At 40.9% G+C, this 23,566-nt stretch overlaps 1 protein-coding gene across 4 annotated transcripts in view; it reads right to left on the minus strand.

Moving 5' to 3' along the window:
- TRAPPC12 (trafficking protein particle complex subunit 12) overlaps nt 1–23,566 on the minus strand; it is a 97,704-nt gene that overhangs the window by 15,869 nt on the left and 58,269 nt on the right. For all 4 annotated transcript variants that reach the window (XR_006174108.2, XM_042848747.1, XM_005289650.4 and 1 more), the window contains 2 exons: nt 11,895–12,007; nt 4,566–4,638 (listed from right to left, as the gene is read on the minus strand). Coding sequence is in view for 3 of the 4 variants with exons in the window: in XM_042848747.1 (XP_042704681.1) it covers nt 4,566–4,638; nt 11,895–12,007 (186 nt within the window). In the remaining variant the exon portion in view is untranslated. The remainder of the gene's footprint in view (nt 1–4,565; nt 4,639–11,894; nt 12,008–23,566) is intronic.

Below are 23,566 nucleotides of genomic sequence, written 5' to 3' on the forward strand. Positions count from 1 at the left end.
CTTCCTTAGTCATAGCTCTCTTATATCATTCAGCAGTATGAAGTCATATTTTAGATATTTTCCACCCCAAGTTCATGTAAAACATGTAGTGCCATAACATGGGAATGTACCATGAGAGGACATTCTAGCCCATGTTTTCTACCTTTTGTTTCTTTCTGAGCCCATGGCAGAAACAGGGCAGTGTTAAATAACTCTAATTATGTTAACATCCCATTTCTGAAGCAATTTTAGGTTTGTCAAGTGCATTTCCTAATGTTTTTGTGCTTATGTTGTCTCTAAATGTTAATATTAAAAAAATCTGAGGTTACATTGGTCTGAGTTCAAGTTAGGTGATTGGAAATTAAGCTATTATGTAGCTCATACCATATATTTCAAACTTATTGTGATGTGTTTAAAAAAAGAATGCATTTGATTATAGTTTATTGTTTTGTGTTGTGACATCATTTGGTTATAAAGAACATTTTCAGTTATTGCTGGCACTATTAAGATATATAAGTGGTAGCCAGGACAGGCACAGAGTAACGTAAAAACAGCAGTGAATGAGAACTTTCAAATATGCTGGAAAATGTCACCTGGATGGCTGCATGCATTTCTACAGCTGCTCAATACACAGAAGACAAGGGAGTTTTGCACATTAAGCAGCTACAAGCTCAGGCCCAGTAAGTCCGAAGGCTGAACAAATATGCAAGATGCACTAAAAGGACAATCAGGAGGCATTCTTATTGCTGGCAGCAAGGGGCTAAAGAATGACATGGGAAACAAAAAATAGAAACCCAATACCTGATGATTATTATCTGTAACCCTGTAGTAGAAATGACAGTAACTCACCTTGCAAGCCCTTGCTGCTACATTATCAATCTGAACATTCCTTCTTAATGGTTATTAATTTAGACTCTGATTGTACAGTGGCGCTATGCTCTGAACTGCCATTCATTTCAATGGGAGTTCTGTGCGTGGTGCAGCTGCAGACTTGGTTCCTTATAGAAAACAAACGTGCTGCCAGGCAAATGGTGCAGTGCTAAATCTCTCCTCCTACTGAACAATTGGAAAATAAGACGTTCTGCTCCACACTAGAGAAGATGCATGTAATGGGCTGGTTGGTGTAGCACCTACTCACACTGGCAATAAGGAAATTACTCCCCAGACATAATCCCCATAATGAATTAAGGTTGTCTTCAGCCACAGTTCATAAGGTTTGTTTCAGCTAGATTTTCCACAAAAATATAAAGCTTCCTGCAGCTCAAAGTGCAGCCCAGGGGCAAACGGGGAGCAGAGCCGACCGACCCCATCAGGCAAGAGCAGCCAACAGTCCCCGCAAGCATCCCCAGGGCCCTTTGGCAGTGTTTGGCAGATAGGCAGTTGTACTCCAAGCACAGCAGCATCTCCCCCAGCTGCTCAGCAACTCCCTCCTCTGGTTCCTGGTGACTACCGCTTTTCTAGCTCTTCCTTCTGCTGAGCTGAGCACAGCTCTAAAGGCAGTTGCAGACACAGTGGTGTAGAGCAAGGAGCCAGTTACCCACAGGTGAAAGGGGCAGCCTGCAGGGGATGGAGCTAGTAAGCGGCTAGGAGAGAAGTCTTCCCGTATGTGACAAAAAGCAGTCAGTCTTTTAGCAGGAGGGTGGGGAATGGCAAAAAGGCCTGGGGAAAATGAGGAGGGAATCCATGTGGGAGAAAGCCAATGGGTGGAAAAGAGTGAAACCCTATCAAGGAAGCCAGGTATGGGGAGGGAACAGAAGGTGAAAACAGAGCCACACAGAAAGAGAAGGAGCTTCATTTTTTCAAATAATTTGAGAAAATGGCGAGTGTTGTGTACGAATTTTTGTGAAAGGTGAAGTATTTCTTTCTGCTTTTTGGTCTTGTCCTCAGAAAAAAGTAAATTTAATATTCACCAGAATACATATGCAAATATCTGGCTGCTAGGTGCTTGCACATGCCCTCTCTTCCCCCTAAAAAGCACTTATCTTATGTAGAGATTTGTTTAAAGCAAAATTTCACATTGGTTGGCAACTGTACCCAGACAAACCGATCTATTCTCTTCCCACCCTAATGGTAGACAACGATTTCCTAGACCAGGGGTCGGCAACCTTTCAGAAGCGGTGTGCCAAGTCTTCATTTATTCACTCTAATTTAAGGTTTTGCAGGCCAGTAATACATTTTAGCATTTTTAGAAGGTCTTTCTAGAAGTCTATAATATATAACTAAACTATTGTTGTATGTAAAGTAAATAAGGTTTTTAAAATGTTTCAGATGCTTCATTTAACATTAAATTAAAATGCAGAGCTCCCCGGACCGGTGGCCAGGATCTGAGCAGTGTGAGTGCCACTGAAAATCAGCTCATGTGCCGACTTCGGCACGCGTGCCATAGATTGCCTACCCCGTCCTAGACCCTCTAGGGGAACAGTGTCCTGGAGGAATGTTAACCGGGTTAATTCATAGATTGTTGGCAGTGGCAGAAAGACTTCTGGCTTCCTGTGATAGGACATTTTAACCCCTAGCTTGCTAGACATGGTAAGGGGTTCATCTGCCCCGTTACAGTGCCTAAAAACTCATGTCAGGTAAAATTTTCAAGAGCACTTAAATGACTTAGGTGCCTAAGTCCCATTTTTCAAAAAGTGACTAGGGTTGCCGCTTCTGAGGTACAAAATACCTGGCATGTCCAGGATGATCGTCAGCCCACAAAACTTGAAAGCTAGCAGTGTACTGAGCACCCATACATATTTATTGGGGCAGCTACCACATAAAAAAGATGATGCTGGGATGTTTAAGCTAGCCAATGGGAAAGGCTGACTGGGAAAGGGAGGGGTGTGTCCTAAGCCCCGCTCCTCTGACAAAGTTAGATGCTTAAGTCAGGGAGGCGCTTATGTTCTGCTTGCAATCCTCTCATGGTGTCAGATGACTTAGGTGCCTAAGTGGTTCCTTGCAAGAAATGCTAGAGGAGGAGGTGGTGATGGTACCTCCCTTATAATTTTTAGCCCAGAGATTAGAACACTTACCCAGGATGTGGAAAACCTGGGTTCAAATCTCACCTCTGCTTGATGGGCGAAAAGGTTTAAGCAGGGGCCTCTCACGTCTCGGAAGAGTGTCCTAACCATGGGGTTAAGGTATAGTCTGATGTGGGGCTCCCTCAGTCTCTCCTGTTGAAGCTGTTCCACTTTATATTAATACTTACATAATCATAGGGCCAGAGAGAGAAAGTGCAAATGAGACTATAGGCCGGTGGTTAGGGCACCACCTGGGGAGACCCAAGATCCAGTCCCCCAGCTCCAATCACTCTTTCACTATATATCCAACTTCAGCAGGAGAGATTGAGGGTACTCCACATCAGAATATCCCATAGCTCAATGGTTAGAGCACCTTCCTGAGAGGTGTGAGACCCCTGAACCTGGGTCTCCCACATTCCAAGCAAGTGCTCTAACTACTGTGCTAAATGTTATAAGGGAGGCAGCACCACCACCACTTCGCCTTCTTCCAGCTGGATTCTGAAGAGTCGCCATCCAGTAAGCATGCTCTCCGCACGCTTACCAGACTGGGCCCAGCAGGAGAGATAGGCATCTCCCCGCCTATCTTCACCTGATTTGAGGATCCCGCTGCAGGTTAGGCATCTGGACGCCATGAGTGAGGTGTTGTGCACATGCACAGAGGCAAAATCTTTGGTTTCTTGGAAACTTTTAAAACAAAAATTTAGGTGCTGAGTGAATTTAGGTTTAGGAGGCAGCCAAACAGGGTTTTATGGATTGTAGTGGAGTTTAGGCGACTAAGTCTCGTTGGGATACTAAGGCCCAGATCCACAAGTCTCATTGATTTTTAGTGAGCCTTAGGCTCTCAAGTGCCTAAGACACTTTAGAAAATGTTATTCCTCATCCTTACCTGTGTTTTTCCTTCCTTCCCGTCCCTCCCACCCCACGTGTTTAAAGGTAGTATAGGGCTGCCCCCCCAAAAAAATTATCAGGAAAAAGGAATGTTTCTCTTGTCAGGTTTCTCAAACAGCAGCTCCTGACTAAATCTCCTTTCTTCCTGCCCCATCATCTTGAAAAAATAAGTTAATTAAAATGAAAAGGAAAAAAGAAAATGTCTCCCATAAATGTTAAATCAAAATAGGGTAATACATAGCAAAAGACCCTCCAAATTAATACAATCTGCTGGGACCAACAGGGAAGGAGGGAAAATTTGGATCTAACGAAGTTTCTCAGATTTCAGGGGAGAAGACTGATGGAGGCAATGAGCCTCTTAACACAGATACCCCTCTGGTCTCTCTCCAGTGCCTCAGCAATGAATTGATTTTCTTGTACACCCAACACTACAGAATGGCAGCCATGTTCTTTGTTTCTTCAAACTTCAAAGGAGATTTGATTTACTGCACCAATTTGATCAAAATAAAAGGTGAAACTGTGAAATGAATTCCAGCAAATAAAAATATAAGGTGTATCATTTCAGAGGCTGAAGAGACTATAAAATCACAGTACTCTTTTAATAGCTTTGGGGCAGTCTTGTGAAAGCTTCTGGCATACTTGGGCAAATGATAAAAATACACTGCCTGTAAAAAGAAAATTTAAAAAAATGCCTACCTTGTGTGTTCTCTTGTGTAATGTTAGTCATACTTCCATCTTCTGCTAAACCTTGCTCCAAATTTTCTAATATCTGTAGAAAATTGTTTAAAACTAACATGAGTTTAAACAGGCATTCTGGAATTAGGCAGCATTTTGTATTATACGCAAATTATCTACAGTTGTCATAGTCTGTATGTAAAACAATTCAAACAGGAGTGTTTCACATGAACATATTTCAAAATCACTGATTATTACTATAGCTAGATCAATCATAACAGACAGCCTTTGTACTGTAGTGCTGATGTTAGAGTTCAGGTTTATGATACTCACAAAGCATTAAAAGACAGCATACACCAGGGACATATGCATTTTGTTAAGCAAAATATCAAATATGCCCCTGAAGAGAATGATTATTATCTCTTGCAAAAATGTGAAACTGATTCCAGAAGAGAACTAAGAGGTTTTTTTAAATTTTATTTTATGTATCCCATAAATTCATTGATGCTCTGGTTTTAAATCGAATTTGTCTTTTTTGTTCTTAATTAAATAACGATCCTTCTAACTCTCAGCTCCATTTCCTTCCCAAAGTTGGGATTTTGTTGCTGTTTTTTATTTATTAGAGATTTTAAATAATATAAGCTACGGAGTGAGCAAAATATTATGTTTGCTGGATTATCTGGAGAATGAGTATGTATAACTATTGGAGCTTCTGGCTTAAGATATCTGCACCTTGAAAATATATATATCTACAGTTTCATTTGTAATGTAAGCCAATTGCATTTCTCCAGTCCCGCTATGGTGTATCCAAATGTCTCTCTGACTCCTGAAGATTACTCTATTTTTGCTGCTTCCCATCCCCTCATAAATCACTGCATTTCAGTTTCATCTTTTTGGTCACAGTAGACTGAATGGGACTCCCTTAAGAGCCTGTTAAACCACTCACTCTTTAATTAGCTGGTGGGTTTAGTTTATCAGCAACATAGGAGGCATTCCCTCTCCTGGGGGCCGAGTGCACTGCGTACGTAGTGCTTTCAGCTCATGCCAGTTTAAAGAGAGATTATTTACAGTGCAGTAGCACTCAAAATGTGCTTTGTGCTTTCCAAACAATAAAAGAAATAGGGTAAAATTGTCAAAAGAGATCAATTGATTCCAGAGCTTAAATTCTATTTTTAAAAGTGCCTTAGGCATTAAAAGCCTTTTGAAAATGGAGTTTAGGAACTTAAGGAATAGATTTTTAAAGGCACTTAGGTGCCAAAAGATGCAGCTAGGAGCCTAGTGCCTCTTCAACTGCGTACAAAAATGGCCATTTTAGTCAACAGGCAGGCAAAAGGAAAGAGTTTATTTTGCAACAGAAGATAATCATGGGTTAAATGCAACTCTGAAGTAATTACACTGATTTCATTCTGGTTACACCAGGGATGATTTTAGTCCAAGGCAGCTTTGTCTTCGGGTGAGCGTTTGTTAGAGTTTATTTCACGGTGGTATTAGCATTTAAGTGGTCCCAGCTAGATTTTCAAGTGAACACATCATCGAAATGAATGGAAGAAACAGTTCATACCTTTGCTGCTGATGCTACTGTTTGTCTGGAGACAGTTCTCTGCAATGCTGGCTTAACAGCATATTGATTTATGCAGGGAAGGCTAGTGGCACCATACAGTGCACTAGCAATTTCCACCCCGTTTCCCTGCCCTAAAACAAGAAGCTTAAGTTCTGCAGAAAAAGGCAGAATTTGCAATGAGACACAAATTGTAGGACATGCAATTCTGCAGTTCCTGTGATTGTTTCACTGGTTATACTCATGGCTATATTTGAACTCAGCGGAAAAATGTACAGGATCTAAATTCCTCCTTGAGGCCTATCCACAGCTGTATATTTGATTAAATAAAACTGGATTCTGGGAAAAGTTTCTATTCAACAATCTGCATAAGGAATGCATAACAAAACTCTAGCTATACATGCATGACCCTGATTAGGGTAACCTTTATTTTTCTGTGTGAATTTGGTGTTTATCACAATGGGAGAATTATAATACTCTATAATACTAATATTATAATCCTAGTAAGGATTATGCAAGCAGGAGTTGTACTAACTGACCACAGAAACTTTGATTATGCCCCTTGATATTGACTTGAAAAGCTTTGGTTATGCCAATCCTTGAGCTCTCTTGAATAGGACCTGCCCATTTGGCTACAGTTTATACCAGGGGCGGGCAAACTTTTTGGCTTGAGGGCTGCATCGGGTTTCGTAAATTGTATGGAGGGCCGGTTAGGGGAGGGGGTCGTGACCCGGTCCCCACCTCCTATCTGCCCCCTCCCCCCAGGTCTCCTGCCCCATCCAACCCCCTCTGTTCTCTAAGGGCCCCTCTGGGACCTTTGTCCCATCCACACGCCCCTGCTCCCTGTCCCTTGACTGCTCCTGGACCCCTGCCGCCCCATCCAACCCCTCCTCTCATTCCTAATGGTCCCCCCCCGGGACCCCTGCCCCATCCAACCCCCCCTTCTCCCTGTCCCCTGACTGCTCCCTGCCACCCCATGCAACCCCCCCTCCTTCCTGACTGCCCCCCAGGACCCCTACCCCCATTCAACCCCCTGTTTCCCCCCCGACCACCATCCACACCCCTGCCCACCACCCCGAACTCCCTTGCCCTCTATCCAACACCCCCTGCTCCCTGCCCCCTTACCGCGCTGCCTGGAGCACCGGTGGCTGATGGTGCTACAGCTGGGCCACGCTGCCGCCACCATGGAGCACAGAGACTGGGTCAGGCCGGGCTCTGCAGCTGTGCTGTCCCAGGAGCTCACAGCCCCGCCGGCCAGAGCACTGCACTGGCAGCAGAGTGAGCGAGCGAGCTGAGGCTGCGGGGGAGGGGGGACAGCAGGGGAGGGCCGGGGGCGAGCCTCCCGAGCCAGGAGCTCGGGGGCCGGGCAGGACGGTCCCGTGGGCCGAATGTGGCCCGCGGGCCATAGTTTGCCCACCCCTGGTTTATACTGTAACATGACTAAGTATTTACTGACTAAAACTGATTAGCTGGCTGAGCCTTAGAGATGACTTCATGCCCTATGAAGTTTTGAGTGCAACATCATCAGACCTCATCTTGAATATTGAGTGCAATTGTGTGTACCTGATTATAGAAACACACTGGCAAATGTGAGGGAGTTCACATAAGAGTAAAATGATCAGGGGACTGGAGAGACTGAGTTAAGAGCAGAATGAAAGAGTTAAATGTGATCTGCACAGATTGGCTAAAATGATGTCTACAAATATCTGAATGGTGTAAACACCAAGGAGTGAGAGGTAATATTTAGGATTATACAGAGAAGTTTAAGTTAGGGGTAATGTGATGAAATTAAGTAAAGGAAAACAGAATATGAGGAAATTTTCTTACAATGAGACTGTATTAGTATTAGACTGGAACAGTCTCCCAAGGGAAGTGGTGTCAACCTCACTGGTTCATTAAAAACTAGACTAAGCGTTAGAAAACAATCATGCATTGGCAGGGAGCTAGAAGGTGAGCTAATAGGTCTTTTCCCACCTCTAGCTTTTATGATTCCAAGATCATCACATTTACATAATGGGGATCCATAGACACTTCTGTAAATGAGAAAGAGGGCTAATGATTTTGAAATATTACTCCTTCACTTTTAAAGTAATAAAACAAAACACTATTGGTTTATGGCTGCAAAGATTCCCCCATCATCAATTCCCTCTTATTTTTAATGTTATTTTTTTGGTTGTGCCATGACTTTCTTTTAATGTGGAGAATGTGTTCTACATATGAACACTGCAGACAAGGTCCCAATTAGCAGATTTATGCGACCAATTATATATGCAGAAATGTCAGATTTAGTTTTTTTTTCCTAAACAATTTCAAATGTTTTAGGTGGTTAAATTACCAACTGTGTAAAATTTCTCATCTGTCCTGTTTGCGCATCTTCCTCTTTATTCCCTCCTCTCTCCCTTACACCTGTTCCTGCCATTCCTGTCTTAGAGGTGCACTGGAAGACAAAATATGTATCTGATGGCAGACAACTAAAGCCATATGTTGTTAGGCCTTTAAAATAACTGAACAGTAATATCTCCTTTAAAAAGGAAAATAAAAAGAGGAAATGCATATCTTTTATCTCAAGGTTGACCAGACATCTTTGTTCTGGCAGGGAATCATGGCTAATTATATCATAACTGGGATTTGCCCATTTTAATATAGCCAGCTGAAAGCTCTGACACATGCCAAAGAGTGTGGCACTTCAAATACCAGACAGCCAATGTATGCAAAATTCAATATGGAGGTACCATGCTAATGCTGAGCTCAGAAGCAGTTAGGAGGTGAGTTTCTTTAAGATGAGGAAGAGTGCTTATCCAGGAGCAGGTGAAGGAAAGTCAGAGAAGAGGCAGGACATAAGGCCAGTGGGTCAAAATGTCAGAGTCACAGAGAGTAAGAGTTTAAGGCCAGAAGGGACCCCCAGATGAGAGGCCACCAACACTACCCACACACTAAACCCAACAACAGCAGATACACTCTGCAAAATGATGAAAAATGTCCCAAAAAGAACTTCTCCCAGTTGCCAAACTCTGTACATCCCATAAGTGTTTCCAAACAGTTCTTCTTTCTAACAGTATGGCAAGAGCCACAGAACCCTTCATCTGCCAAACCCTGTACACAGCAGAAAGAATGGAGTCCTGGTTTTTGGTTTAAAATCCTAATCATTCTTCTATGTTTTGTTTTATTAAATACATTGGTAAAACTTGCCAACTGTCTTAAATAATGAAATAATGTTGGAAATTATCTAACTTCTGCATTTGTATTATTCAAGGAATTTCTGAGAGTAAGTATAGCCAATACGACAAACACTGAGGTAATCATATTTATCGCTGGTAAAGTTGCAAAAATTTTCAGTATCACAACTGTATGCTAGTTCTTTAAAGAGCGAATCTGGAATTTATAATAGTGTTTACAATAAATAAAAACAGTATCTCTTAATCTGAGATACTAGAAGAGGTATTTGTTGTAAACTTTGTAAAGGGAAGCTTTTGTCACAATTGTGTACAAGGAGTACCTACAACAGCACTACTCGTAACTTCAGCACTGAAAAGCCCTTGTTAAAAACAAGAACACTGCACTAAATCTCAATCTTTAAAAATAACTGATTAGAATTTTCAAATAACGGACACTTCCATCATTGTATACAATGTTGTTGTAGCCATCTTGGTTCCAGGATATTAGAGAGACAAGGTGGGTGAGGTAATATCTTTTATTGGACCAACTTCGGTTGGTGAGATAGATGAGCTTCTGAGTTTACATTATAAGAAGAGCTCTGTGTAAACTTGAAAGCATGTCTCTCTCACCAACAGAAGTTGGTCCAATAGAAGATACTACCTCAGCCACCTTCTCACTTCCACTGTAAGTTATCCAGAGTGCTAATATCTTTTGAGGGGGGATAGCAGACTTCCTGGTCAGTAAGAGCTATACTATGCTCTAGTTTCATGCAGCTGTACAAGAAGATACGCCCTTCTACTCAGGCATGAACAGTCCCTATCAGGTTGTTGGGTGATAGCCAGAGAGAGGTGCAGCCAAGTTTCTCCCCAGCTATTTCCCCCCTTACCTCAGTCAACAGAGCTGGCAGGCATGGGGAGAGAGGGAAGAATTCTACATCCCAAAAAGGAGTGAAAGTAAATTACTCCCCAGAAGCTGTGGAAAGAGTGGCACAATCCCTTCCTTGTGCAATTCCTGCTCTTAAATACCACCCCATTGCCAGGGCTAGTCTAAAGCCTAAATTTAGTCTTACACCGGATGCTTTGGGTAAAGGCAGGAAAATATACCTGCATAAACATTAAGAGATTCTATTGTATAGAGCATAGTTTTTCAAACTGTGGTGCACTGCCCGGGGGGGTGGGGGGGGAGGAGAGGGGATGAGGAGGTTTTCAGGGGGCATAGTTCTGCCCAGTCCTGTCCCAACAGCAGCCTGCTATTCTCCCTCTCCTCACCTCCCTGACTGCTGGGGATTCCCTATGTCCTCTCCTATGTACAGTAACTCCTCACTTAAAGTCATCCCGATTAATATTGTTTCGTTGCTGATCAATTAGGGCACATGCTCATTTGAAGTTGCGCAATGCTCCCTTATAACGTTGTTTAGCAGCTGCCTGCTTTGTCCACTGCTTGCAGGAAGAGCAGCCTGTTGGAGCTAGCTGATGGGGGCTTGGAACCAGGATGGACTGGCAGCTCCCCTATCAGCTCCCTGCTCCCCTAAGCTCCCTGTCCGGCGTCCGCCTAATAGGCTATCAATTGCCGGGCAGTTCAGCTGTTCCTTCCCATACTGCCATGTGCTGCTCCTACCCTCTGCCTCGGAGCTGCTCCCGAGAGCCTCCTGCTTGCTGTGAAGAGGTGGGGGGGAAGAGGGGTGCTAATGTCAGGGTGTCCCCCTACCTTCCCCACCCCCACCTCCCGTACCCCATCCACGGAGCAGGGGGGTACACCACAGGGCTCAGGACGGAGGGAGCTTGCTGGCAGCAGCTGCTGTCTCAACTTGCTAATCTACTTAAAAAGACAGTGTACTTAGAGTGCGGTCAGTGTGCTTAAAGGGGCAATGCGTGTCTCTCTCTCTCTCTCACACACACATGGTGTATGTCTCTGTCTCTCTCTGCCATGCTGTCTCCCCTCCCTCCATTCATGCTGCCTTGTAGAGTGTGAGGCTACATTAACAACAATGTGCTAACCCTTGAGGGCTCAGCCGAGTGCTAGTTCATCATTTAGCAGTAAGGCATTCCATGGGAAATATCCCACTCTCTTCCACCCTCTGACTTCACCACCTCAGCCAAGCTTCACAATCATCATTGCTGTGTACAGTATTAAATTGTTTGTTTAAAATGTATACTGTATTCTTTTGTCTGGTGAAAAATATTTCCCTGGAACCTAAGCCCCTCATTTACATTAATTCTTATGAGGAAATTGGATTTGTTTAACATCGTTTCGCTTAAAGTAGCATTTTTCAGGAACATAACTACGATGTTAAGCGAGGAGTTACTGTACTGCCCTGCTGCTGCCCAGACACCCAGTCGGCTGCAGCCCCATGTATTTTAAACCCTCCAGAGCCTGCAGAAGCAAGAAGCTCTTGGCATGGGGAGAAGGACAAGGAGCCCCAGTCTGCTCCGCTCCACACCACACCACACCACCATGGAACCCATCAGGCCCTGCCGACGTCCCAAGTGTGCGTCGCCTGTTCCCCTCAATGAGTCACTTTCTGCCTTGGACAACCAGGAGTTGGAAGGGGGAGAGCGGGCGGGCTATGTGGTTCCCCTGGAGAATGGGGCACAGCAAAAAAAGTTTGGGAATCTCTGGTCTAAAGAAGCTTTTACCTTTGTGCAGATTGTTTTCATGCTGTGCAGTCTATCAAGTGACTCCTGGGGATTTCCTAGGTACTGTTCAAGTTCAGCATGTAAAATCCGCATGGAAAAGGGAACCATGGAACCTAGAACCATAATGAAATGTTACTGAATTTGATTGCTACAGTTATCAATGCATATTGTTGACTATGGTCTATAGGGTATTTCTTAAAACATTTCCTAGGCATATTCACTAGAGAAAGTGATTAGGAATTAAAATCTCTAAATTCTCTTCTTCCCTTGATTAAATAACTAAATGTTAAATGAGTAAAATGTTTGCTACTTTATAGAATCATATATTTTTGGACAGAGAAATATAAATATATACAGACAAGCATAATCACAATGGTAAAAGTGTGCAACTAATTCATCCTTAAAATAATAGCATACTGTGTGTCTAGAAGGCCAAAAGAAATTAGAGGAATTTATTAGCAACTGAAAATAAGGGTTTAGAATGGAAACTCATCTACGATTTAACTATAGAGTTGCTACGGAAATACAATAATCCCTAATTTACAAATAGTACGGAAGAATTTAAGATGGCTTTTCTAATGGTACCTTTTAAACAAAGATGACACACACATTGAGAAAGACAGATAACCAAATAAGAAAGCAACACAAATTAAATGCAAATTAAATCACAGAATCATAAGACTGGAAGGGACCTCGAGAGGTCATCTAGTCCAGTCTCCTGCACTCATGCTTCCTCCAAATAAATAAAAAGCAGATCTGAAGGGCCCCTATAAAAGAGACGAAAAGAAAAAAATAAAGACAGAAAACCAACATACCTTAAAAGAAACTAGGTAAGAGAATGAAAATAGCAAATTAAACGACAAAAAGTTAACAAGAGGAATACTGTGACCTAAGTACATGAAATCTGATGTGCAATTAAAGAAAAACAAGGAAGTAAAATACTGTATTTTCTGGCGTATAAGACTACTTTTTAACCCAGGAAAATCTTCTCAAAAGTCGGGGGTCGTCTTATACGCCGGGTGTCGTCTTATAGGGCGGGTGCTGAAACTTCCGAGCCGGACTGGAGAATCTGCGGTCGCCGCATATGGTAGGGGGAATTCAAAAACGGCCGCGGCCGCATCCCCGCCCGATGACGAGGTGAGGGGGCGCCTCACCGGGAAGGTGTAAGTGAAGGGCGGAGCAAGCGGCAGGCGTCCGGGACGCCCGGGGTATGGAAAAAAGAGAGAGAGCGGCGCTGTGCCCAGAAAAACACGCCTCTTTCACCTGTCTGGCCCGCCCTTGTATCCTATTACCGTACCTCCTTCTCTGCCTCTCAGATCTCGCTCCTGAGGACTGCAGTGAAGCGGCGCAGGCGCGCATGTGCAAGATCTGAGAGGCAGAGAAGGAGGTAATAGGATACAAGGGCGGGCCAGACGGGTGAAAGAGGCGTGTTTGCGCTACCGCTCTGATAGTCTTGGAGACAGGGAGGGCTGGGCAGGCAGGGAGAGCTGACCAATCCAAGCAGGCTTTGTATACAACAACCAGCCAATCGCCGGTAAGGTACATCGCTTGCCGTGATTGGCTGGTTGTTGTATACTGGGTACCACATACAGTACAGCACCAGTATCTGTACCTGTTCATACAGTATAGCACCAGTACATACAGTACAGTATACAAATGTCCAACAGTCAAAACCCCATCATGGCTCCACCAGCAAGAAGAAAGAAATATGAAGCCAGTTTCAAACTTAAAGTTGTAAACTTTGCCATGGAACATAATAACTGCGCTGCTGCAAGACAATATGGAGTAACAGAAAAGATGGTTCGGGACTGGAAAGCAAATGAAAAAGCATTAAAGAGTATGCCAAGGGGTAAGTGTGCATTAAGAAGAGGCACTCCACATTGGCCAGAACTCGAAAAACATGTAGCAGACATGGTGAATGAGCATCGCCAAAACGGTTATGTAGTGACACGAAATAAAATACATTTGTTTGCACTTCAGTGGGCCAAATCTAACCCAGATCACAGCAACAGATTTAAGGCCACTGTATCCTGGTGTACTAGATTCATGGGAAGGCATAATATGGTACTGAGGCAAAAGATGAAAATTGCCCCAAAATTACCTGCAGATCTTGATAGCAAAGTAAATAGTTTCCATCGATACGTAATACAACAGCGCACTAAACATGGCTATGCGTTAAGTAGTATTGGAAATATGGATGAAACTCCAATGAATTTTGATATGGTTGGAAATAAAACTGTCCATCAAAAAGGTGAAAAAACAATTTTAATTAAAACAACAGGACATGAGAAGTCCAGTTTTACAGTGGTACTAGGATGCACAGCTGATGGCGCCAAACTGAGACCAATGATTATTTTTAAAAGAAAAACAATGCCGAAATTCAAGTTCCCTGTTGGTTGTTTTGTACATGTGAATGAAAAAGGCTGGATGGATGAAGAAGGGGTAAAGCTATGGCTTGATAATGTATGGAGCAGGCGACCAGGTGGACTTATTCAAAAATGTAGTCTACTGGTGTGGGATATGTTCAGAGCTCATTTAACTCCCAGCACCAAGCAAATGCTTGCAAGACTAAACACAGATGCGGCAGTTATTCCTGCAGGATTGACATCGTTGGTACAGCCACTGGATGTGTGCCTAAACAAGCCATTTAAAGATCGCATTCAAGAACAGTGGAATGAATGGATGGTTAGCGGCGAAAAGTCATTCACAAAAGGAGGAAACATGCGTGCTCCACAGTTGGATGTTTTGTGCAAGTTTGTCATAAAAGCCTGGAATGATATTGATGCAGAAACAGTAATCAAGTCTTTCAAGAAGTGTGGCATATCAAATTCATTAGATAGTATGGAGGACGACTACTTGTGGCAAGATGAAGAGGAAGCCGAAGCTGAGACCACACCATCTGATACGGAATTCGATCCATACGATGACTGCCTTACAAATGTATCACAAGATGTCATTGATGTACTTATGATATCAGATGACGAACAGGAGGATTTTGAAGGCTTTTAAAGGGAAACTGTCACGCCAGCAAAACCTGTAAAAATACCGTAGCTTGCAGTTATGATGGGCGTTGCTAACTCGCCAGGGACTTGCCCGGCACTTGCTCTCTCTCTCTTGTTTGTTATCTTCCTCCTATCATCATCAGTTCCAGTTTGGTTGACAGCTTAGAAAACAAACAGCATGGCAGCTCCCATGGGTTTATTGTCTTATCCTTCCTTTCAGCTTTAGAGTGAATTAGGAAAAGTTTAATCCACTTGCACTGTTTTATGTTTACATGTTTGATGACAAACAGCCTTATGTTTATAAGTGACAGTTTTCCTGCTAAGTACCTGCATGTCATAAGCATTTGAATTAAAATTACCATATTGAAATCAAATCTGATTTTTTTAAATTTTTTTTTGGTGTGCGTTGGAAAAGGGGTAGTCTTATACGGCGAGTATATCCCAAACTCTATATTTTAACTGGAAAAGTTGGGGGTCGTCTTATACGCCCAGTCGTCTTATACGCCGGAAAATACGGTATATTATTTGAGTTTCTATTATTATTACTTTGTACTGTAATAGTACCCAAAGCCCCAATAAGGATCTGGGATCCATTGCGCCAAGATTATCCCTGCCCTGAAACACCAACCAGCTCCTTACCTCTCCCCCTACCCCTTTAGTTCAGCTTTTATCATATTAAATATTGTCTCCTGTGAAGACAGTAGTGTTCCTATGGAAGGACTCATTACACTATGAATCCCAAACTGAATAAAGTTTTCCTTGCAGTGAGACAGAAGGATACCAAATGGAAGGGGTGGGGAAAGGAGAACTTTAACCAATATTTTCAACAAAAAGATTGCTTTCTTTTAATGTTATTAGAAAGTAAAAAAAGATACAGTAATCAAGGACCCAGTCCTGCGAGTAGCTGAAGCATCCTAATTGACTTGAGACTCAGACCCACTCTGCACCTTATTTGCTCTCAGGTATTTGCACACTTCAATGGACACTGAGAAAAATTATCTGAGGGAAGACTCTGATCCTAAGAAACAAAGTTATTAGTAACAAACGGGTAAACTATGATGGGGGAAGACGAGAGAGAGAGAGAGAGAACACTTGCCTATAAGTCTAGTACACTAACCTGATGGCATACTCTAAACTAAAGGGATTATCATCCAGTTCTCATAAACAGGACTCAGGAGCTTTTTAGAAAGATGATGAGATTTTGTTCCTGCTCTTATGAGGCACATGTGTCAAAGGGAGAAATATACGAGTCATTGTCTCTAAAGATTTTTTTTTTAAACAAGACAGAATCTTAACCAGAAAACCACTCACTAATTATGACCTTAAGAGAACTCCAATTACATCTAAGTAAATTTCCTTTCTTCAAAGGTAAGTATCCCCAAAGGCTCCTCTTAGAGACTGAAGTGTTCCCTCTGTAGGAGTACACACTAGTTGCATAAAGCATCAAGTATACAACACAGATTAAGAAAGCGAAAATGCCTTTGTAATTCCTTTAAGGAAACATTTAAAAAAGTTATCAAACCAAAAGCAAAGAGATTAATATGATCAAGCACAATACAGGACAAAACAAGAAAGAAAAAATGCCTAGATCACTAGAGAGCCAGGCATGCAAGCTGGGGACAACCAAAGTGTATGCACTGCAGAATCTCTTCATGAGGGAACACTAAGCTAAAATGGTTTTGTAGCAGAATGCTATGAACCTTAAATGCCTATCTTGCAAATCTAAAAAGGCAAACATGACCTAAGGCTGGCCATATTCTCTACCACACTGATGGATCAATGAGCTCTAATTCAACCTTCAAGTAATAATTCTGATAAGAAGTAATAATGAGAAATGCATAGACAGTATGGTTATTTTGGAGAAAAGTTGGCACATACTGGTGTGGTATGATCCATACAACTCATGATATACTCTAATAGATTTTTCTGTGTCAAGTAAAAGGCAAATTAGGTCCAGTTTGTGTAGCAAAGCTTCAGAAAATGTGGACTATAAAATGGAAAAAAAACTGAAGGCTTAGAAGCAATTTTTGTTGATGAAGGTGTCATACCAATAACAACCCTGAAAAGAACTCAGAACAAGGCTGTATCATTGGCTCTCTTTGTAAAACCAATAAAACCCAGTAACACGGCAGCAGTAATGTCATGTGGGAGACCTGAGCTGGGAACCAAATCAGGATAGTTCGGTCCACAGGCAGTGCCACAGAGGAAACATGCCTCTCACTAACAAATCATAGAATATGTAAACAAGCTTTGGGACTGTCTATTTTGGAAAGTTATTGATCCTTTACATTGCTGCACATGAGGCCACTAGTGTGTGTGTGTGGGTATGCTATCAGAGGCAGAAAGGGAAGGAGTAACCAAGAACCACATTACTAAGCTGTATCACGAAAGTTGGTGTCACCTTATGTTAGAGAGATGAACGGAGCTGAAGGCCAACTGTATCTGGCTTATAAATCACACTTCCTCTGTGTGAGCAGAGAAACTCATTTAATTATTTTCTAATGCAGAAAGCTATGGGAACTCATAGTGTCCTGCAAAAAGTCACATACCAATTTTGGTACATGCTGAAAGTCCCCAACAGCTCAGTTAGGACGGGCATCCAACACAGTATTACCTACAAATATACTTTATTTGTATTATTAATTTATTATTTGCTAAGCACAAATGATGTGCTACTTCATTCAGGGCAGCTGGCCAGAAACCATTCAAATGCAATCCATTAGTATGAACCTTGCTGTGATGTCACAGCGTCCATCAAAGACTACTGCAGCATGGAGCCAGTCCACAGGAAGGAAAAGATCAATACCGTGCTTCCACCCCCTAGATTTTTATTATTTTATACTCTTTGTGACCCACGCTGACATCCCAGAAGGATCCAAAACACTGGTGTTTTTATTTCTCTCTCTGTTGCCTCTCTTGGAATAAATCTTGATAATATAGTTAGAATTCTTTTAAGTAAAATAATTTTTACTACAGTAATGTGATCCAAGCATGTCTGGAAAAATTGTATTGGCCAGCAGCCAGGGCAAGTATACACGAGGATCAGACAACTGAAATTCAGTTACTTACTGTGCACTAAACAGACTGCCAACCTGAACTTAAAAACCCTGAAGGCACTGACTGGCACTGCCCTCCCACCTCAGTTTCCTTGCATACCTTATGAATAGCAGAAAAAATGGATGATTTGCTTGCTTGGTTAGTTACTTCGCTAAATTATTCTGCTTGGCAAGTTGCACTTTGGGAGGAATGCACATAGCTATGCATATGCTCTCATGAAAATGTGGTAAAAGGAACTGCTGCCTTCCGGTAAGGAGGGAAACCAACTTTTAACTTGAAACTCTGATAGGGCACGCCAATCAGTCAACCTACCCAATATTTTGTAACTGCAGGTCAAATCAGATCAGCAAATTGTCCTTTAGAAAGGGAGAAACGTGCGTGCGTGCATACACATCTTAATTTTAAGAACTAACTTTGTTTACAGAAAAACCTTGGGATGTTTTACTTGTTGGACAATCAAGTTTGAGATCCAAACTGTTCTCAGATAAATCAGCTTCATTCCCTCCCCCGCATATTGGATCTAGGAACATCTATCTTCATTTTTGTTAAATGATTTTGATGTGGTTACTCTTAGGTAAAACTGGTGTAGGTCAGCAGCACCCATATGAAAACATTACATTATGTTAATTTAACAAACAATTGTAAACTTATTTTTCTGAGGAAAAATAATGATCATTACTTTATTTTAGACTTTACAAGTCTTTGCCAGTTTGTATGTGTTACAACCCTCAAAATACTTAGATATAAAGCATAAACAAATAAACTTCCCTTGGAAAAAAATCTATGGCATTCCTATAAATTGTATCTCAAGGGGTTTGGTCATAAAAAGATTTATTTTTATTCTAGAATAATTTTTTAAAAGAAACCAACAAAAATATTTCTATATTTTCTACCTACTGTACAATTTCTAACATCCAAAAATTGAATCTGTGGCTTTTTTTCAGATTGAGGAAGAGGAATAATTATCTTTAAACTGCTGTGACAGAAAAACGCTGAGAAAGACCTTGAAAGCATGAGAGAAGCAATAGCAAGTTACTAAAAATCTTTTTAGAAGGTGGATGATTGTGAATCTTTGTTATCAAAAGACTCTGCAAGGTGACCTGTGTGTGTATCACGGTGGAAGGGAAGGTTATGAGCATAATGGGCTCTAAAAGCAGTTCAGTAGAATTTCACAGGGAGAATGGAGGATGAAAAAGGCAAAGACCAAACTGCAATATGACTCTTGTGAATCTTCAGTTAAGTCTCATCAAGCTCTACTGATAAAAAGTAAAAAGTAATCTAATGAGAGAATGAGAGAAAGTGCTGACTTTGAAGACTTAACCGACTTAACAGAGCTCAATAAGAATTTTGGTCTAAACAACAGGACTTTGATTTGTTGCTCTGTGACACCATCACATCATGTTGCTCAAAGGCATGTCTTTCAGTTTCCTCCTGCTGAGTAAGAAAACCAGTGCCAAAGGAGCTGACATGGAAGACCTCATTCTAGTAGAAAATGGCAAATCTCCCCCCCCCCAAAAAAAACAAACCCCAAAAAACAAAAACCCAAACACAGCTTCCACTGTCCTATGAGGCATTGATGTTGAGCCTTTTGATTAAAAAAAAAAATATATATCTTTTTGATGGTCTTAATATAAGGATAATAACAAAGGAAAAATATACTGAGAATATTAGTACTGCAAATGTAACAAACCTTGCCTAAAAAAAAGCAAGATGAACATATCCTAAAGATAAAAAATACACTAAACATAGAACCAAAGAAAATAATCTAAATACATTTTAAGAAGTTAGCACAGAACCAATGAGCACAATGAAAATAATATAAGATCATCTTTCTATTAAGTAATTAAAATATCTGAAAGAAAAACATATCTATAGTAAAAATATCAATACTTAAAATGTTGCTCTCTGAAATGAATACATATGGTTTTAAATAATTATTGAAACAAGATGAAACAAAACAATTCTACATTAATTTAATAATGTCATAGTTGAATATGTAATTATAAAGATTTGCTTAAATTGTGAGGTAATTAATCATCCAAACAGTATTTTTTTGTTAAATATGTAACAAATTGAGGAGTTGGGTGTGTGCATATTGAGATAGCAGAAAAAATATATTTGCTACTATAAGCAGAACATAGGATAAAAATCTACTGTTACAGTTTGGAAAGAAATAATTTTTAGTATATTGCCAAATTAATAAACACTGATGGAGAGAATGACTAACAACATTGACACTCTGCCTCCCCATCTACTCAAGCACCTTCCACAAAAAATAAAAATATGTAACAAACAAATCAAAACAACCTAAAACACGAGGAAACAAACAAACAAAAATAACAGTTTTTTCTTTAAAAAGGGATAACAGCTGGAGACTCCAAGCAGTTCATTAGGGAGTTCACTATTGCTACTGATTTGATATGGAAGGTACTCAGGCCTTGGCTACACTTACCCGGTAGTTCGGCGGCGAGCGATCGAACTTCTGGGTTCGACTTATCGCGTCTAGTCTGGACGCGATAAGTCGAACCCGGAAGTGCTCGCCGTCGACTGCGGTACTCCAGCTCGGCGAGAGGAGTACCGCGGAGTCGACGGGGGAGCCTGCCTGCCGAGTGTGGACCAAGGTAAGTTCGAACTAAGGTACTTCGAACTTCAGCTACGTTATTCACGTAGCTGAAGTTCCGTACCTTAGTTCGAATTAGGGGGTTAGTGTAGACCTGGCCTCAGATACATGGTGATGTGTGGCGATGTTAAGTGGACAGACAGGATTTTGGATTATAAAACATGAATAGTAGGTTAGTAGTTTTAAAATAGCATACTGCTGAATCTGCAAATAGGAGAACCTAGGTATATTTACAATATGAATAAATTATAGTGATGAGAAATAAAACATGAAAACTAAAACAATAGTTGAACAAGAAATGTAAAATTTAAATATATTACATTGTAAAGAATTTCTATGTGAATTGTCTTGCGCGTGATTACCTTGGAGATATCTAGGTTACAAGCTGTGAGGGCATCACTACCCTCTTACAATAAAAAAAATATTCAAGTTGAACAGGATCATGTAATCAGATTTACCCAGGAAAGCACAAAGAATATTATATATGGAATATAAAGAGAATTCTTTAAGACTACAGGTATTTCACAAGTTGCTTAAAGAACAAGTTGCAACAATTAGTATTCTGGAGCTTTAACTCTAGGTAAACTTTTAACAACTACACACTATCTGTGATAGCCACTAGTGATTAATATTTCTGCTATGAAAAGGAAGGGATCCTTTGAAGCTTTGTGGAAATAAAGGCAAGAACAGGAGACACTTGTTCTCTCATTATTATTGTAATATTCCCTAAAGTCTTGTCTCTTTTTTCCCCCTGATTGTCTCTACAAAGTAAACAAAACACTCAGTCCCAATTCATCAAAACTTGGCAGCTTGTAAGCAACACCCAATCCTCTCTGCAACAGCTCCCCAATAAGCTGCAGTGGAGGAAAACCTGCTGCAGTTCTCTTCTAAGCATGCTCTTACCGCTCAAAACAAATATTCGCACCATTTTTGTTTAAATAGCTTTAGTGTTACTCAGAACAACAAGTCTAATTTTGACCCTGCTAAAGTCAAAGGGAATTTTGCCACTGACATTAAAGGGAGCAAGACTGAGACCTAGGGCAAAAAAGTATTAAGGAAAAACAAAACAAAAAACACACTTGGGGGAGAGGGAAAGGTGAAAATTCAGGCAATAAACATTCAATCTTCTTGCAATGTTTAAGCTTTTAAAAGACAAATCTTCTCTATTTATATGAAAAAAACACAGCAAAATATAAATCTACATTGTACAAAGAAAAGAAAGCTAAAAACCTCAGATGTAAAATAGGGAAAAGATTTCTCTTCATTTCAAATCTGCTAAATTACTACTCTGGTAAGTTTTCAGAGTTGCCAACTCTTGCAACTTTATCACGCGTCTCAGGATATATTATGTTTTATTTTATGTTTTATTTAAAGACCCAGCGCCTGAAAACAAGTGATATTGTGAGAGTCTTACCTTTCATTAAAAGGAAAAGTACTGGTAACTTTCTAGCCTTCATTGTTGTGAAAAAAAGCTTGGAAACATGGCCCAAGTGCACGTTAAAGGCTCAGAAACCAGAAAGCAAATCACAAGAACTCCACATTTATTACTTTCTTAAGTCTCATGATTTTAAAGTCAATCTCATGATTTTTTGGGGTATTTATGATTTTTGAACATTTGGAGTTGGCAATAGGAGATATGATACTGTAAATATGAAGAGAGCCAAATTCCAGATTTACTTAGATAAAATTCCCATGTAAATGAACCAAACAATATTTAAGACTCAGAGTAAAGTGAAATCATGAATGCTGATAGTCAGATAATAAAGTAGAAGGAAGTAAGTTAGAAGGAAAAGGGAAAAAAAGTTAGTTAAAAGAGATGCACTGTTGCAGCTGTGCCGCTGCAGCGCTTACTGAAGATGCGACCTATGCTGATAGGAGAGCTTCTCCTGTCTGTGCAGCACTCCACCTCCCTGAGAGGCTGTAGCGAAATTGATGGGAGAAGCCATAGCACTGTCTACACCGGGGCCTAGGTCGGTATAACTAGGTTGCTCAGGGCCCCATGGTTTATAAACTAACAATTTATTATTTTTTTAATTTAAATGTTCTCCTGCATCACTTTAATAGATCACGAAAGACAAAAAGTGAAAAAATTAGTCTAAGTGGAAAAAAGAATAAAGAACATCAGATGCAAGGAATAGGAATTTCTTAGACTCCCATACATAAAACATAGTTTATAGAACACTGCGGGTTCACAGGACCCCCTAAAATAGATAGGTAAAAATAGCAAAAAATGTATGACCCTTTCATAAGCTGACCCCATATTTCAGGGGTTGGAAAATGTTGACTCCCGGCCCGTCAGGACGTTTTGTTTACTTGGAGCGTCTGCAGGCACAGAGCCCCTCAGCTCCCTGTGGCCGCGGTTTGCCGTTCCCAGCCAATGGGAGCTGAGGGGCTCCATGCCTGCAGACACTCCAGGTAAACAAAACGACAATGTATAAGATATTCAATTCAATGATTCCATAGAGTTTAAAATCATCAAATTTTGGTGTAGACCCATTTATAAACGAGTATATACGGTAGTCTTGGATACATGATTTCATACAATTTCTAAAGTAATACAATTGTAATATACTTTTTCTGCAACTTTATCTATATGTACAGCATATTGTATTCTTAAATATTTTAAACAATTTTCACTGTGAAAGTTGTTTAAACACTTACTGACACTTTCTATATGATAAAGTATCTTCTCTCTAACCTATCCAGTTTTAATAATTTTCGTCCAGAACCTGCCAACATTTATGGACACAAGTAATGCAATTGAACTCACTTATGCACATGAGTAATTCAACTCAATGGGATTACTCACATGCACAATTTTTTTGCAGGCCTTTAGGCCTGATTCAGCACTCACTGAAACCAACAGAAAGAATCAATGAGCCAGGCCTTTGGTCAGTAAACTTCATAGAGTGCATTTGCTTTTGAATCACTAGCACAGTCTTCCTCAGACAGTGTACATCAAAGGATGAGAAAATTAATCAAAGTTAATCTGG

Source organism: Chrysemys picta, chromosome 3 (genome assembly GCF_011386835.1).
Source record: "Chrysemys picta bellii isolate R12L10 chromosome 3, ASM1138683v2, whole genome shotgun sequence".
NCBI classification, from domain to species: domain Eukaryota; kingdom Metazoa; phylum Chordata; order Testudines; family Emydidae; genus Chrysemys; species Chrysemys picta.